Source organism: Triturus cristatus, chromosome 5_2, assembly GCF_964204655.1.
Source record: "Triturus cristatus chromosome 5_2, aTriCri1.1, whole genome shotgun sequence".
NCBI lineage: Eukaryota > Metazoa > Chordata > Amphibia > Caudata > Salamandridae > Triturus > Triturus cristatus.
Window position 1 is genome coordinate 512,947,494 of NC_140588.1, and position 12,754 is coordinate 512,960,247.

The 12,754-nt window shown below is 51.4% G+C and overlaps 1 protein-coding gene across 4 annotated transcripts in view; it reads right to left on the reverse strand.

Moving 5' to 3' along the window:
- The window catches only part of GOLGA4 (golgin A4), an 840,043-nt gene that overhangs the window by 420,064 nt on the left and 407,225 nt on the right, over window positions 1-12,754 (reverse strand). For all 4 annotated transcript variants that reach the window (XM_085607536.1, XM_085607535.1, XM_085607534.1 and 1 more), the window contains one exon: window positions 5,481-5,668. In XM_085607536.1, the coding sequence (XP_085463662.1) occupies window positions 5,481-5,668 (188 nt within the window). The remainder of the gene's footprint in view (window positions 1-5,480; window positions 5,669-12,754) is intronic.

The window sequence follows — 12,754 nt, forward strand, 5'->3', positions numbered from 1 at the left end:
GTGCCACTTTTATTGTGCCCATCTGAGTCTTGCTCTTTCTCGTGCCTGCCTGTTCCTTTCACCTTTCACCGCTGCAGGGCCTGCGGCCATTCCCCCTAGAATTCCCTCGCTCTTGCCACCCAGCCTCTCCTCCCTCCCACCTCCCCTAGTTAATGGCAGCCGCTGCGCGGTTGCGCCGCCAGTGCGCCAAAGACACGCCATTGGCAAGCCTATCTGTGCCCGTCCGCGGCCAGCGCCAGGAACCCTGGACCTCCCACTACCTACGACACCACCACCCTCCTCACACTCAACCCAGGAAGACTTAGAAAATGCCAACAGGCCTTGCCATAACGACCCACGGCCAATTCTCCTGCCTCCACTGCCGCCAGACCCTCACCACCACCCCGGCCTCCAACACCGCTGACGCCAGCACCGGCGACACCCAAAAAAGGCATCCTCAACGTACGCTCCGTACAAAAACACGCCATGGAAATATGGAACCTACTCGACTCTTTCTTGCCCGACATCGCCTTCTTCACAGAGACCTGGACCAACGCGTCCTCCGCCTCCGACATCAGGACCGCCATCCCAGATGGATACAAGATCCAGAGGAAAGACTGCCCCAACGACCCAGGAGGGGACCTCGCCATCGCCCACAAGAGCACCGTCCGCCTCACCACCTCCAGTGAAACCTTCCCCTCCGCCGAACACCTGCACTTCTAGATCCAGACCACCCCCAAAGCCACACTCCGAAGAACCCTCGTCTACTGACCCCCCCGGCCCCCGAACACCCTTCTCCATCACCAACTTCATCGCTCTCCATGCCATCGCCTCAACAAACTAAATACTCATTGGGGACCTGAACTTCCACCTCGACAAACCCAGTGACACCAACTCCATTATACTTCGTGACAACCTTGTCAGCATCGGACTTAAACAACTCGTCAACACACTGACCCACAGAGAAGGACACACCCTCGACCCCATTTTCGCAGCAGGAAACAGCATCCAATTCAGCCACACAACGCAGCCGCCATGGACCAACCACCACTGCGTACACTTCGCCATCAACAAACCCAAGGCACCCAAACCAGTCCCACGTCCACCATGAAGGAACTGGAGCAAGGTTACCGACGAGCAACTTAACTCCACCCTCACCCGAGACAACCACACCTGGGCACCCGACGCAAATGACACAGCCAGAGAACTCCACACCTGGATCTCCAACTGCGCAGACGAACTCGCCCTGCTACGCAACCATGACAGACAACGCCCCAGGAAAGCCGCCCGATTCAACACCTCTCTCCAAGAAGCCAGACGCACCTGCAGATGCCTGGAGAAGGACTGGAGAAACACCAAGACAACCGAAAACCACACCACCTACAAGGACGCCATGACGGACTACCACAACCAGATCAGAGCCACCAAGAGGAACTTCATACACAACAAAATCCTGGCCAACTCCACCAACTCCAAGGAACTTTTCAGTGTCATTGAAGAATTCACCAACCCACGCAGCTAAGCCACAGACATCACCCCATCCCAAGACCTCTGCGACAAGCTTGGAACCTATTTCCACCTCAAGATCAAAAACCTCTACAACAACTTCATCGACCATCCACCAGGCGCCACAGACAGCCCCCCAGACACACCAGCCAGCCAACCATCTCTAACTGGACACCGATCACGGCCGAAGACACCGCCTCGACCATGAAAAGCATCCACTCGGGGGGGGCCCCCACCAACCCCTGTCCCCCTCACATCTACCACAGAGCCGCGGCCGCCATCGCACCCGAACTACAACGCACCATCAACACCACCTTCAAAACATGCACCTTCCCAGACGACTGGAAGAGCGCAGAAGTCAGACCCCTGCTTAAGAAGCCCACAGCTGACCCCACCGACCTCAAGAACTATCGGCCCATCTTGCTCCTCCCCTTCGCAGCCAAAGTTGCTGAGAAAACAGTCAACAGGAAACTGACACGATTCATTGAAGAGAACGCTGTCCTCAACCCGTCCCAATCCGGATTCAGAAGCAACCACAGCACAGAGACCACCCTACTCGCTGCCACAGACGACATACGCACCCTCCTGTACCAAGGCCACTCCGCAGCCCTCATCCTACTCGACCTATCAGCGGCCTTCAACACCGTCTCCCACCGCACACTAGTCGCCGGACTACACGACGCAGGCATACAAGGAATAGACCTGGACTGGATCCAATCATTCCTCACCGGAAGAAGCCAAAGGATCAGACTCCCACCCATCCTCTACGACCCCACGAAAACGCCGCCATCGTCCGACAACATAGTCTCAACATCGTATCCTATGAAGACAACACCCAGCTCATCCTCTCCCTAACCAAAGACCCCACCACTGCCAAACTCAACTTCCTAAAAGGAATGCAAGACGTCGCAGTCTGGATGACCAACAGCTGCCTGAAGCTCAACGCCAAGAAAACAGAAGTCCTTGTCACCACCCCTTCTGCATGGGACAGCACCTGGTGGTCGACCACCCTTGGAAGCCCACCTAGCCCCTCAGACCACGCCAAGAACCTCAGTATCGTTCTCGACTCATCACTCACCATGAACCGACAGGTTAAAGCCGTCACCTCCAGCTGCTTCAACACCCTCCAGCTGCTTCAACACCCTCCGCATCCTCCACAAGACCTTCAAGTGGATCCCCCTAGTCAAGGAAGACAGTCACCCACGCACTCATCACCAGCAGACTGGACTATGGAAACGCATTCTACGCCGGCATCGAGTCCCTACTCTGCAAACTCCAGACAATACAGACCCCGCCACCAGACTCGTCCTCGGCATCCCCCGACACGAACTCATCAGCCAACACCTACGAAGTCTCCACTGGCTCGCCGTGGAGAAAAGAGTCACGTTCAAAATCCTCACTCACGCCTACAAATGCCTACACAACAACGGACCCAAATACCTCAAAGACAGAATCAACTTCCACGCACCCAAAAGAAACCTCCGATCTTCCAACCTCGCACTGTCCAAAACCCTGCGCATCCACAGAGCCAGAGCAGGTGGAAGATCCTTCTCTCACATTGCAGCCAAGACCAGGAACGAACTACCGGCAGACATCAGACGTGCCCCCTCCCTGAACATCTTCAGGAAGAGCCTCAAGACCTGGCTCTTCGGCTAAACAGATCTGCGGACGATCCACCCCCCCCCCCCCCAGCGCCTTGAGACCCTCATGGGTGAGTAGCGCACTTACAATTGATTGATTGATAACATGATGAGGGAGCGTTTGTAATCGGGAGGAAAGATTTCAACAGTAGGAGCACATGTACACTTTGAGGCTTGATGTGAGAGCATTCAGGTTATGCTTGTATTACTAGAGTTTTTTCATTGGTTAGGGCTGTCCTCTGCTTTCAAAAGGAGCAATTCATGCTTTTTTTTTTAAGCCCAAATTGGTAGGATGATCCATGGCTGAGAGTGAGGGATTGCTAGGTTGAAAGAACAAAAAAGAAAGTATTAGACAAATAATGTCCTCAGTGTGTTGTTGAATTGTTCTACAGATGTGGCTTTCAGCATTTATGAGAGGTTACTGTGTATCTAATTAAGACCTGATGATCGGGTGCTTGGTGAGTGCGCTTCTTTGACACGAGTCTTGAGTGGGAGCTGTAGGGTGGGTGGGATGAAGACTGGCATGTATATGATGGAATCGTCAGAGGGAGATGGGCTACTGGTAGGTGACGAGTGAGTGAGTGTACTGGACAGCAAGATGATGTCAAGTGGATTGCAGTGCAAGTCCGTACGGCTAAAAGGAACCTCATTAATGCTGTCCAGCCTCTCATTCTTAAACTCTTATGACCGGTTTTTCGCCTTCAGATTTTTTTAACATGCCGCTGAATTCAAGAAAGAAAGAATAAAGAAATCCAATGTACTTGTAATCCTAGCTCTCCATCACTGGCCTCGTTACAGAATTCATAAACAAAGGACAAAGAGAAAGGTTTCTTTGTTGGACAGTGGTAAATAAAGATGTGTGTACAATCATGGGACTCCAAACTGAGCTGTTTCCGAGCTGCTGTGGCTTGTAAAATAGCAAGGGCCAGCCAGAAGCCAAACATTGACAGTGTTTGTTCTCTACTCTTGCGGACGAATGCCTGCTGTGTTTTCATGTTGCTTTGGTAAAAAGGCAGCACTGAAAATGAAAGACTAGCGTTGTCAGATAGCGTTTTAATATGGTTCTTTTTAGCAAAACATGCCCACCAATATACCCATGCATAAGTGTAAATAATAAAGGCGTTTTTTTTCCTGAAAAGAAAAAAAAGGGTTCCACATTCAGCTTATGGATGCAGCCATTCGAGGTTAATTAATAAGAGCAAACATGTTTACAATAACAAACTCCCTGATACTCATGTTATCGATCCATGACTGAAGAGGGAGTAAGCTGTACCTGACTAGATTCAAAACTGAAAGTAAACGCCTACAGAAGCGTTAGTATACCAATATGTGCATACAGCAGGACATGGTAATGCTTAGCATCTTGAAAAAGCAAATGCAGTACCATAAATGTGGTACAAGTCCAAAAACCGAGAAGGAGCGAATTGGCATGTGCAATGTCCAATGATGTAACAGGCGGTGCCGTCCTAGATCAGGGCCATAGAACCCAGACTTTAATAAAAGTGGTTGTTGCACCATGTACTGCAGTGTATAACAGTTGAATATTTAATGTATTTACCCAAGAGGCTTTTTGAATAGTGAGCTTTACAGCAATAAGTCGGTTTATGCATCACACACTCTTCTTTCATTGTGCATCTCCTACGTTTTTAACTTAAAAAAAAATGTACATCTGATTGTTCATAAAAAATGGTGGATTAAGCACTCATTGGTAAAAAGTGTCTGTGATCTGATGATCACAGGTTTAGATCCCAACATATTCAACTCAAGATTTCATATTTGTAAAGCCGAGGAAAAGAGTTCATAGGTACACTAGAAAATATGTGTTTAAAAAAATCCAGTGTAAAGTGCAGGTTCATAATTTAATGGGAGGTTGCAGATATGTTCTTAGCTCAATCAAAGCACATTCCTCGGGCCATTATTACAGAGAAACTCCTGCCTCATTTGAGACTTCAAAACAGCGCTCAAAGGAAAAAATGGTGGCCACTTCCCTATTCGGGCAATTAAGATCCCCAGAGGCACCTCCTTCAGGACCACTGGATGCAGCGAAGGGGAACAAGGGCCATATTTAGTGTATATATGGTCAAATAAAATAATGGCTCAGGCGAACTGCCGTGGAGGTGCACAAGACGACGCACTGGTCAGCTCAATTAAGAAAAACACCTGCTGTCCTCCCTGAGGCGGAGGGGGCGGTGCCCCTCTAAACAAATAAAAACTCCCCACTCGGGCCAATGAGATACGCTTGCTGTAGGTGCGAGCCCTCCCCTCCTCCAGTAAGGATCTCAATAAACTCCATGCTGTTGATAGCCAGGTTTTCGTGCGAGTGAACTCGAAACACCGGCAGAGTGACTGACCTACCTTCATTTTCTCGAGCCCCTGCAGTCGCTCTTCCAGCTGCTCTTGCAGTGTTTCCTTCTCGCTGCTCAGCTGCGCGCTGCGCTCCTTGTGAGTCCGAATCATTTCCTTGCAGCGCTGAAGTAAATTTTCCTGCCGCCTCACCCTCACCTGAAGACTTTCCAGGGTTTTTACGGCATCTCCACTCCCATCTGCAGGCACAACGAGCATACACATATTATGCACATATTTTCATCGTGATCATCGACACATCAAGGGCAGACTATCTTACAGACCACGCTTCTACAATCTGTTACCTCGCATTCCCGGCCATGCAATGGCCAATCGATGGCACACTGATGCCACTAAAACAGTAATACTCAGTACTGCACTCGTATTTAAAAATCAACACCAGCATACAAATTACAAACAGCTGCTGATGTGGCATATGCACATGTCAGAAAAGCAAGGCGTCACGGAATTGGCTCAGAGTACCATCATGTAAATTTATGTTAGTCACAGCAAAAAAAATACGTAAAACTCCCAAATCATAAACAATGACTAATGCTGTTTCCGTACGGCCTCTACAGAGACAGGCGGGCAAGCAATGCCTTTTCTTACCCTCCATATAAAGAGTTTATTCACGCCCTCGCTCTCCAAGCGGAAAGAGATACGACTTGAGGCTGCTTAAATCACGCCTCCCTTCGCATTCCACAGAGAGAACAGGTTAGGCCCCAGGGACAACACTGACAGCTCTTGTGCGCGCACTCTTCTATCCTGCCATTGCACACAATGACGCCCTCGATGAAGGAGCTATTGTGAATGTAATCTAAAGCTATGGATTTTTACATACAAGTTCTAGCCACTAACAAAATACATTGTATGCTCGGCATAGTACAGATCTAAACTATAGGTTGTGACTGATAACACTCAAAATACATTTTGTCATGTGGTATCAGTTCTCATTCATATTACGCATTTTTTGCTCTAATATGTTACTTCGGTTCAAAGCCTATAAAATATATATATATTTTTTAAAGGTCTGCCCTAAAGATAGTTTTAGCTGCCTGGCCGGCCTCATGGAATCCCCCCCCCCTCCAAAAAAAAAAACAACACAATTAAAAAGCATCACACTGAGTAAAGTTTTAACTTTCTGCCAAATTTTGTGTAATTCCGTTCAGCCATTTTTCTGGATCGTGTAATGATGCTAGGTGCTGTATACGCTTACTGCTCTTCCCCAAAGACTTGCTGGAGGCTGTATATAGGGTATAGATGCCTTTATTCAATCAGTTAAACAATTCCCCGAGAGAGCGCCGGGCAACACGCTCCGATCGCCTACTCTCGCGCCGCGCTACTCGCGCATGCGCAGTAGCGTCCAATATGGCCGCTACTCGCATTGCCGTCCTGACGTAGTGCGCGTCAACTAGACCGCGACACTACATATCTCCCCCTTTTTATACCACCCAACACAATATACCCCGACCAGGTGGTCAGTCCATTTCATAGTCTCTAAACTTGGATGGTCTCACCACTGCTCTCCCCGCCCGGGTGTGTCTTACCGGGGTGGAATGTCCTTCTCGGCCTCCTTCTGCGACCAGGCCTCCGTTCGTTCCTTCCGGAGTGCCCTGGCCCTCTCTCTCTCCTTTCTCACCGTCTTCCCGGGTCCTTTCCTCCGGGGGCCATCCGTCCGGTGTGTCTCTCTCTCCCTCCTGTTCTTCACTCATGTTCTCTCCGCACTCTCTTTTGGACGTTCCTGCGTCCCTTGTCGCCCCTTCTGTCGGGGTTTCCCCTTCCGTGTCCTCCCGGGGCCATTGTAGGATTTTGTTGCACTTGGCCATGCGATCGTGGGACCACACGTTTCCGTCGCTGAGCAACGCTGCCCGGTCGTACACTTCTTCTACTCTTAGGGGTGGGGAGTACTGGCTTTCTCCCTTCCGCTTCAGATCTGCCAGCTTCACTCTGACCCACTCCCCTTTTTCCAACGCCGTCTCCTTCACCCTCTTGTTGCGGTTGTAGTGTTCCGTATAAATGCGTTGTGCCTTCTCCAGGTTGTGTTGCACCACCGCTGGAGACCATTTGCTGGTGATGGTCTTCTCCTGCCAAGCAACATTGTCTCTGGTGAAGGGTTGCCTTCCTCGTAGGATCTGGAAAGGGCTGTATCCCGTACCGGTGGGGGTGATACGATATGCCCATATTGTACTTTGCACTTCTTTCTCCCAGTCTTTGCCCCTCGTGATGGCCGCTTGTATGGAGCCCATAAGCACCCTATTGAACCTTTCTACTTGTCCGTTGCTGGCCGGATGATATATCGATGTGTGCCGAAGTAGAATGCCATTCCTGTTTGCAAACTTGACCCATTTGTCCGAGGTGAATTGGGGGCCATTGTCACTGATTATGGTCCTGGGTATGCCTTCCCTGAGGAACACTGCCTTGAGGAAGCGCAGTATTTCGTCCGTGTCCATGACCTCTTTGATGTGTACTTCTGGCCACTTTGAGTACTTGTCTACTAACGCACAGAGGTATTTGGGGATCCCCTGATCATCCAGTATAGGCCCTAAGATGTCCACTGCCACCTCTTCCCATGGGTTACTGGGACTCGTGAACTTCCCTAAAGGCGGTCTCATAGGCTTCAGTATCTTGTCCGCTCCTTGGCACTGCACGCAGTCTCTTACGTGCCTCTCTACTTGCATGTCCATTCCTGGCCACCAGTACGTTTGTTTGGTCCTGGCCTTCGTCTTCACGATTCCCAGGTGTCCTTCATGTAGTATGGATAGCAGATCCGGTATTATGTTCTCCGGTGGTACCACTCTGTTGCCTCTGTAGACGAACACCCCGTCGTTCCCCACCGACAGCTCTTCTCTGACCTCGTAGAACTGCCGGACTTTGGGTCTTTGTCGTCTCCGTTCCGGCCACCCTCGTACAATGTACATCTTGATGTCGTCCATATCTTCATCCGCCGCATATGCGTCTTTCCACTCCTGTCTACTGATGGCTTTTTCCGGGTCGTCTGTCAGGGCTACCATCTCGTCTTCGTCTTCCGTGCCATTGGTGGCACTGTCCATCGCTGACGCCCTGCTGAGGTAGTCTGCTATCTTGTTTCTCGAGCCCGGTATGTACTCCACGTCGTACCGATACTCCAGGAGTTTCAGCGTCATCTTCGCAATCCGGGGAGTGGCACTGGCATGGCCATCGGATGTCAAAACCTTCACTAGGGGCTTGTGATCCGTCTTCACCTGAAATCTGGTGCCCCACAGGAACTGACGGTACTTTCCCATGGCCCATACCACAGCCAGCATCTCTTTTTCGATCACACTGAACTTTTGTTCTGGCGACGTCAACGTCCTGGACGCGAAGCTGATCGTTTCTGTCCCTCCTTCTGGTCTTTCTTGCATGAGCACCGCTCCCAACTCTTTGTCACTTGCGTCCGTCATCAATATGGATCGCCCCTGAGGATCGTACCCATGCAGCGGGATCGCTTGGCTGATTTCACGTTTCACCGTGTCGAACTCATCCTGCGTCTCTTCAGTCCACACAAACACCGTCTTGTCCCTCGTGAGTTGCCTCATGTGGTGAGTTTTCGTGGCGAAATGGTGGACGAACTTGCTGTAGTATTCCGCCATCCCTAAAAATGACCGTACTTCTTCCTTGGAGGCTGGTGGGGGTGCATCACAGATGGCCTTCACGTTCCCTTTCTTCGGTGTTATCCCATGCGCTCCTATCTCATGCCCCAGGTATGTGACTGATGTCATCCCGAAGTGACATTTCTCCCACTCTGCTGTCAGGCCGTTTTCCTCCAGGATCTTCAATACCGCTTCCAGCTTCTTGTCGTGGTATTCCAGCTCTGTCCCCATTACTAGGATATCGTCCTGGAAGTATTGCACTCCCTCGATGTCCTTGAATAGGCGGGCCATCAGCTTCTGGAACACCGCTGCTGCCGAGGCTAGACCGAAGGGCATGCGGCAGAACTGGTAGCAGCCAAACGGCGTGATGAATGATGTCAGCTTCTTGCTCATAGGATGCAGCACTACCTGGTGGTATGCCGATTGCAGGTCGATGGTGGAGAACCATTTCACGCCTTTCGTGCGGGCCAACATTTCTTCTATGCGTGGTAAGGGGAATTTTTCTACCACGATGCACTTGTTTAACTCTCTGAGGTCCACACATAGACGCACCTTGCCTGACGGTTTCATGGCCACTACCAGAGGCGCCAACCACTCCGCGCTGTCGATGGGTTCGATGATTTCCCCCGTCTTCCAGCCGGTGGAGTTCCTGTTGTACCGCCTCTCTCACTGCGATCGGTATGTTCCTTACTTTGTGCGCTACCGGGCGGGCGTTTTCTTTAAGGACGATCTTGTGGGAGAACTTCTCGAGTTTCCCGATTTTCCCGCCAAAAACTTTCGGGTGTCCACTCCTCCATTTCTCCGCCGTCAACTCATCTCCGTCCATGGTTACCATCACTTGGGTGTCCCCTCCTGGATTCAGCTGTACGCCCAACTCTCCTTGGTCCATCCAACCCAGGACTGACGGTCCCTTCTCCGCAACGTACAGTTTGCAGTGGGCGCTTCGCTCTTTGAACTGGAACAGTAGCTTCTTGAACCCTACCATCGGGATGGGTTCCCCTGTGTAGGTGATCGGTCGTATGTCGGGGGGGTTCTAGCTGTGTGCCCCATGTGGGTCTGAACCTCTCGTTCCACACCGATCTTTGGACAATCGTGTAGGGGGACCCTGAATCCGCCACTATGGTGATGCCTACTCCTCCAATGATCATGTCACACTGGGGCTTGCGCGATCTCCTCCCATCGATGCCCAGCACCTGGTCCTCCTCACACAGGACTTCATCGTCTTCCTCCAGACCCTCTACTTCTTCTCCTGCGTCTTGCGCCACAAATTTCACCGTGTGTTGTCTCCCTTTCCTTCGGCATACTTTCTCGTAATGACCGACCAGGCCGCAGAACGCACACTTGGCTCTGAAGGCGGGGCACCGTTTGTCGTGCGCTGCGTGGCTCGAGCTTCCACATCTGTAGCACCTCACCGTTTCTCCCTTGTCTTGCTTCCATGTTTGTCCTGGTTTGGCTTTCCCTTTGGGTGTTCCTCTGTACTCCCCCGGCGCCGTTTTTCCTCGTCCGTGCTGGTCCGCATCGTCCACCTTATTAACAGTGAGTCTGGGGGCTTGGTCTCTCTTTGCGGCCTCTGCACAGCGCTTGGTCAGTTCTGCCCTTTTCACTATGGCGATCACGTCTTTCAGCGTCGCATCTCCCCTCGCCCACAGTTTATCTTGCACCGTCTTGCTTGTCGTATGCATTACGATTTGGTCCTTGATGAATTCTTCCTGTAACCCTCCATACTTGCACGTTATCGCAAGTTTCCGCAGCGCCGCCACGTAGTCGTCTATCGTTTCCCCCGCTTCTTGCTTCCTCTGCTGGAAATTGTAGCGGTCGATAGAGGTGCACACTGCAGGCCGATAGTGGTTGTCCAAGTCTTCAATGGCGTGTTTGAACACGTCCGTGTCCCCTGCCTGTCTGGTGACCGGTGTGAGGTTCTGGAACACCCGTATTCCTTCTGGTCCTAGATTGTGTAAGAGTATCCTCTTCCTCCTGGCACTGGAGAACGCCTCCTCGTTCTCATCTTCCAGCGCTTCTAGGTAGTTTTTGAAGTACTCCCTCCAGTCTTCCCACTTCATTTGGGGTTCTCCAGGACGTGGAAGGAACGGGATCGGCGTCGTTAAAGCTGATGCCTGTGCGCTCATTTTGGCTTCCACCTGTTTCCTCGGGCTACCTGGCGCGTCTGTCCTCACTCCCCTTCTTCGGGTTCCTGGGACTTCGTTAGAGCTGCCTGCGCCGTCGTCACCAGATTCCGCCAGGGTCTCCACTGCCGTCCTGCGGTCCGCCTGCGCTGTTCCTCCGCCTCGTGGCCGGCACCTTCACTGCCCACGTGCCACCCTCTGGCGTCTATCTGCCACTGCCGCGCTCTCCCGGTGCGTAGGCGTCTGTCCTCGACCCCCTCGGTCCTCTTACCGTGTGGGGTGACGTCCCTCCTTGTGGGTTTTCCTCCCTGAAGCAAGTCGGGGGGCACCTTCCTCCTGGGTCACACAGGGTCCTCACCATCCCATCCTCGTCGCCACTGTAATGATGCTAGGTGCTGTATACACTTACTGCTCTTCCCCAAAGACTTGCTGGAGGCTGTATATAGGGTATAGATGCCTTTATTCAATCAGATAAACAATTCCCCGAGAGAGCGCCGGGCAACACGCTCCGATCGCCTACTCTCGCGCCGCGCTACTCACGCATGCGCAGTAGCGTCCAATATGGCCGCTACTCGCATTGCCGTCCTGACGTAGTGCGCGTCAACTAGACCGCGACACTACAGATCGCTTCCTAAAATTTCCCAAGGGACTTGTCATGGAAAATTATGTTTGACCCCAAATCCCCCCCTCCCACTTTTATTGGTCGAGCCTTGACCACTCATGTGCTGTTAGGCGATCGGTTGTCTGTACTTTGTGGGGGTCTGACTCCCCTCGTCCTCCCCAAACCCCCCCCCCTCCCCCCCCACCACGCTTTGGATAGGCTTGTGTGTGTGTTATTTAAAAATCGTAGCCTACCAAGGGCAAATGGTGTGTGCATGTCCCACGTTTTGTAAGAAGTTCACTCCCGTGGAGTATTGCACTGGTACGAGCAGCGACGCGCACACAGTCCCATGTGCAGTCTGGTGCATTATTACTGCCGGTGATTCCGATTGCGCTTATAAACTGCTTCAGTTGAACTGCCAATACTAAATATGTACTAAAACTCGCTGGAGTTTTACACACGCTGGAATAATGTTTAATGGGAGCATGTTAAGTGTGTTGCATTCTTTTCAAAACGCTTATACAGTCTCTTTACAAATTCAAAACTGGCCCGATTTAAATGGGGGCTTCTTTTTTAGCTAATGGGATCCGTTTGTAGCTATCCGAATTGTGAAAGGGGCCACTTTTATTGTATCAGCCAACCAGGGATGCTGCGTCAGTGCAGGGAGCAAAGGATTAAGTAATCCCAGAGAAAGTGTGGCAGTGGTACCTTCACCCCTGAGCTTCATTCATGTCATGAGGATCACCTCCATATGAAACCTACTTCCTTCTCTGCCTCCCAACAGTTAGGAGACCCATGATTAGATTCATCAGCAGTGCGCCATCTCTGGCCTCTGTGGGGATTGCATGCCAGTTACCTTTGTGTGCTTGCACCACCATAAGCACACAGGGCAGGTATCTCAGCAGAGTGAAGCGCTTGGCACCAGTAGCCCACGTGACACTTCGTGGCACGTCA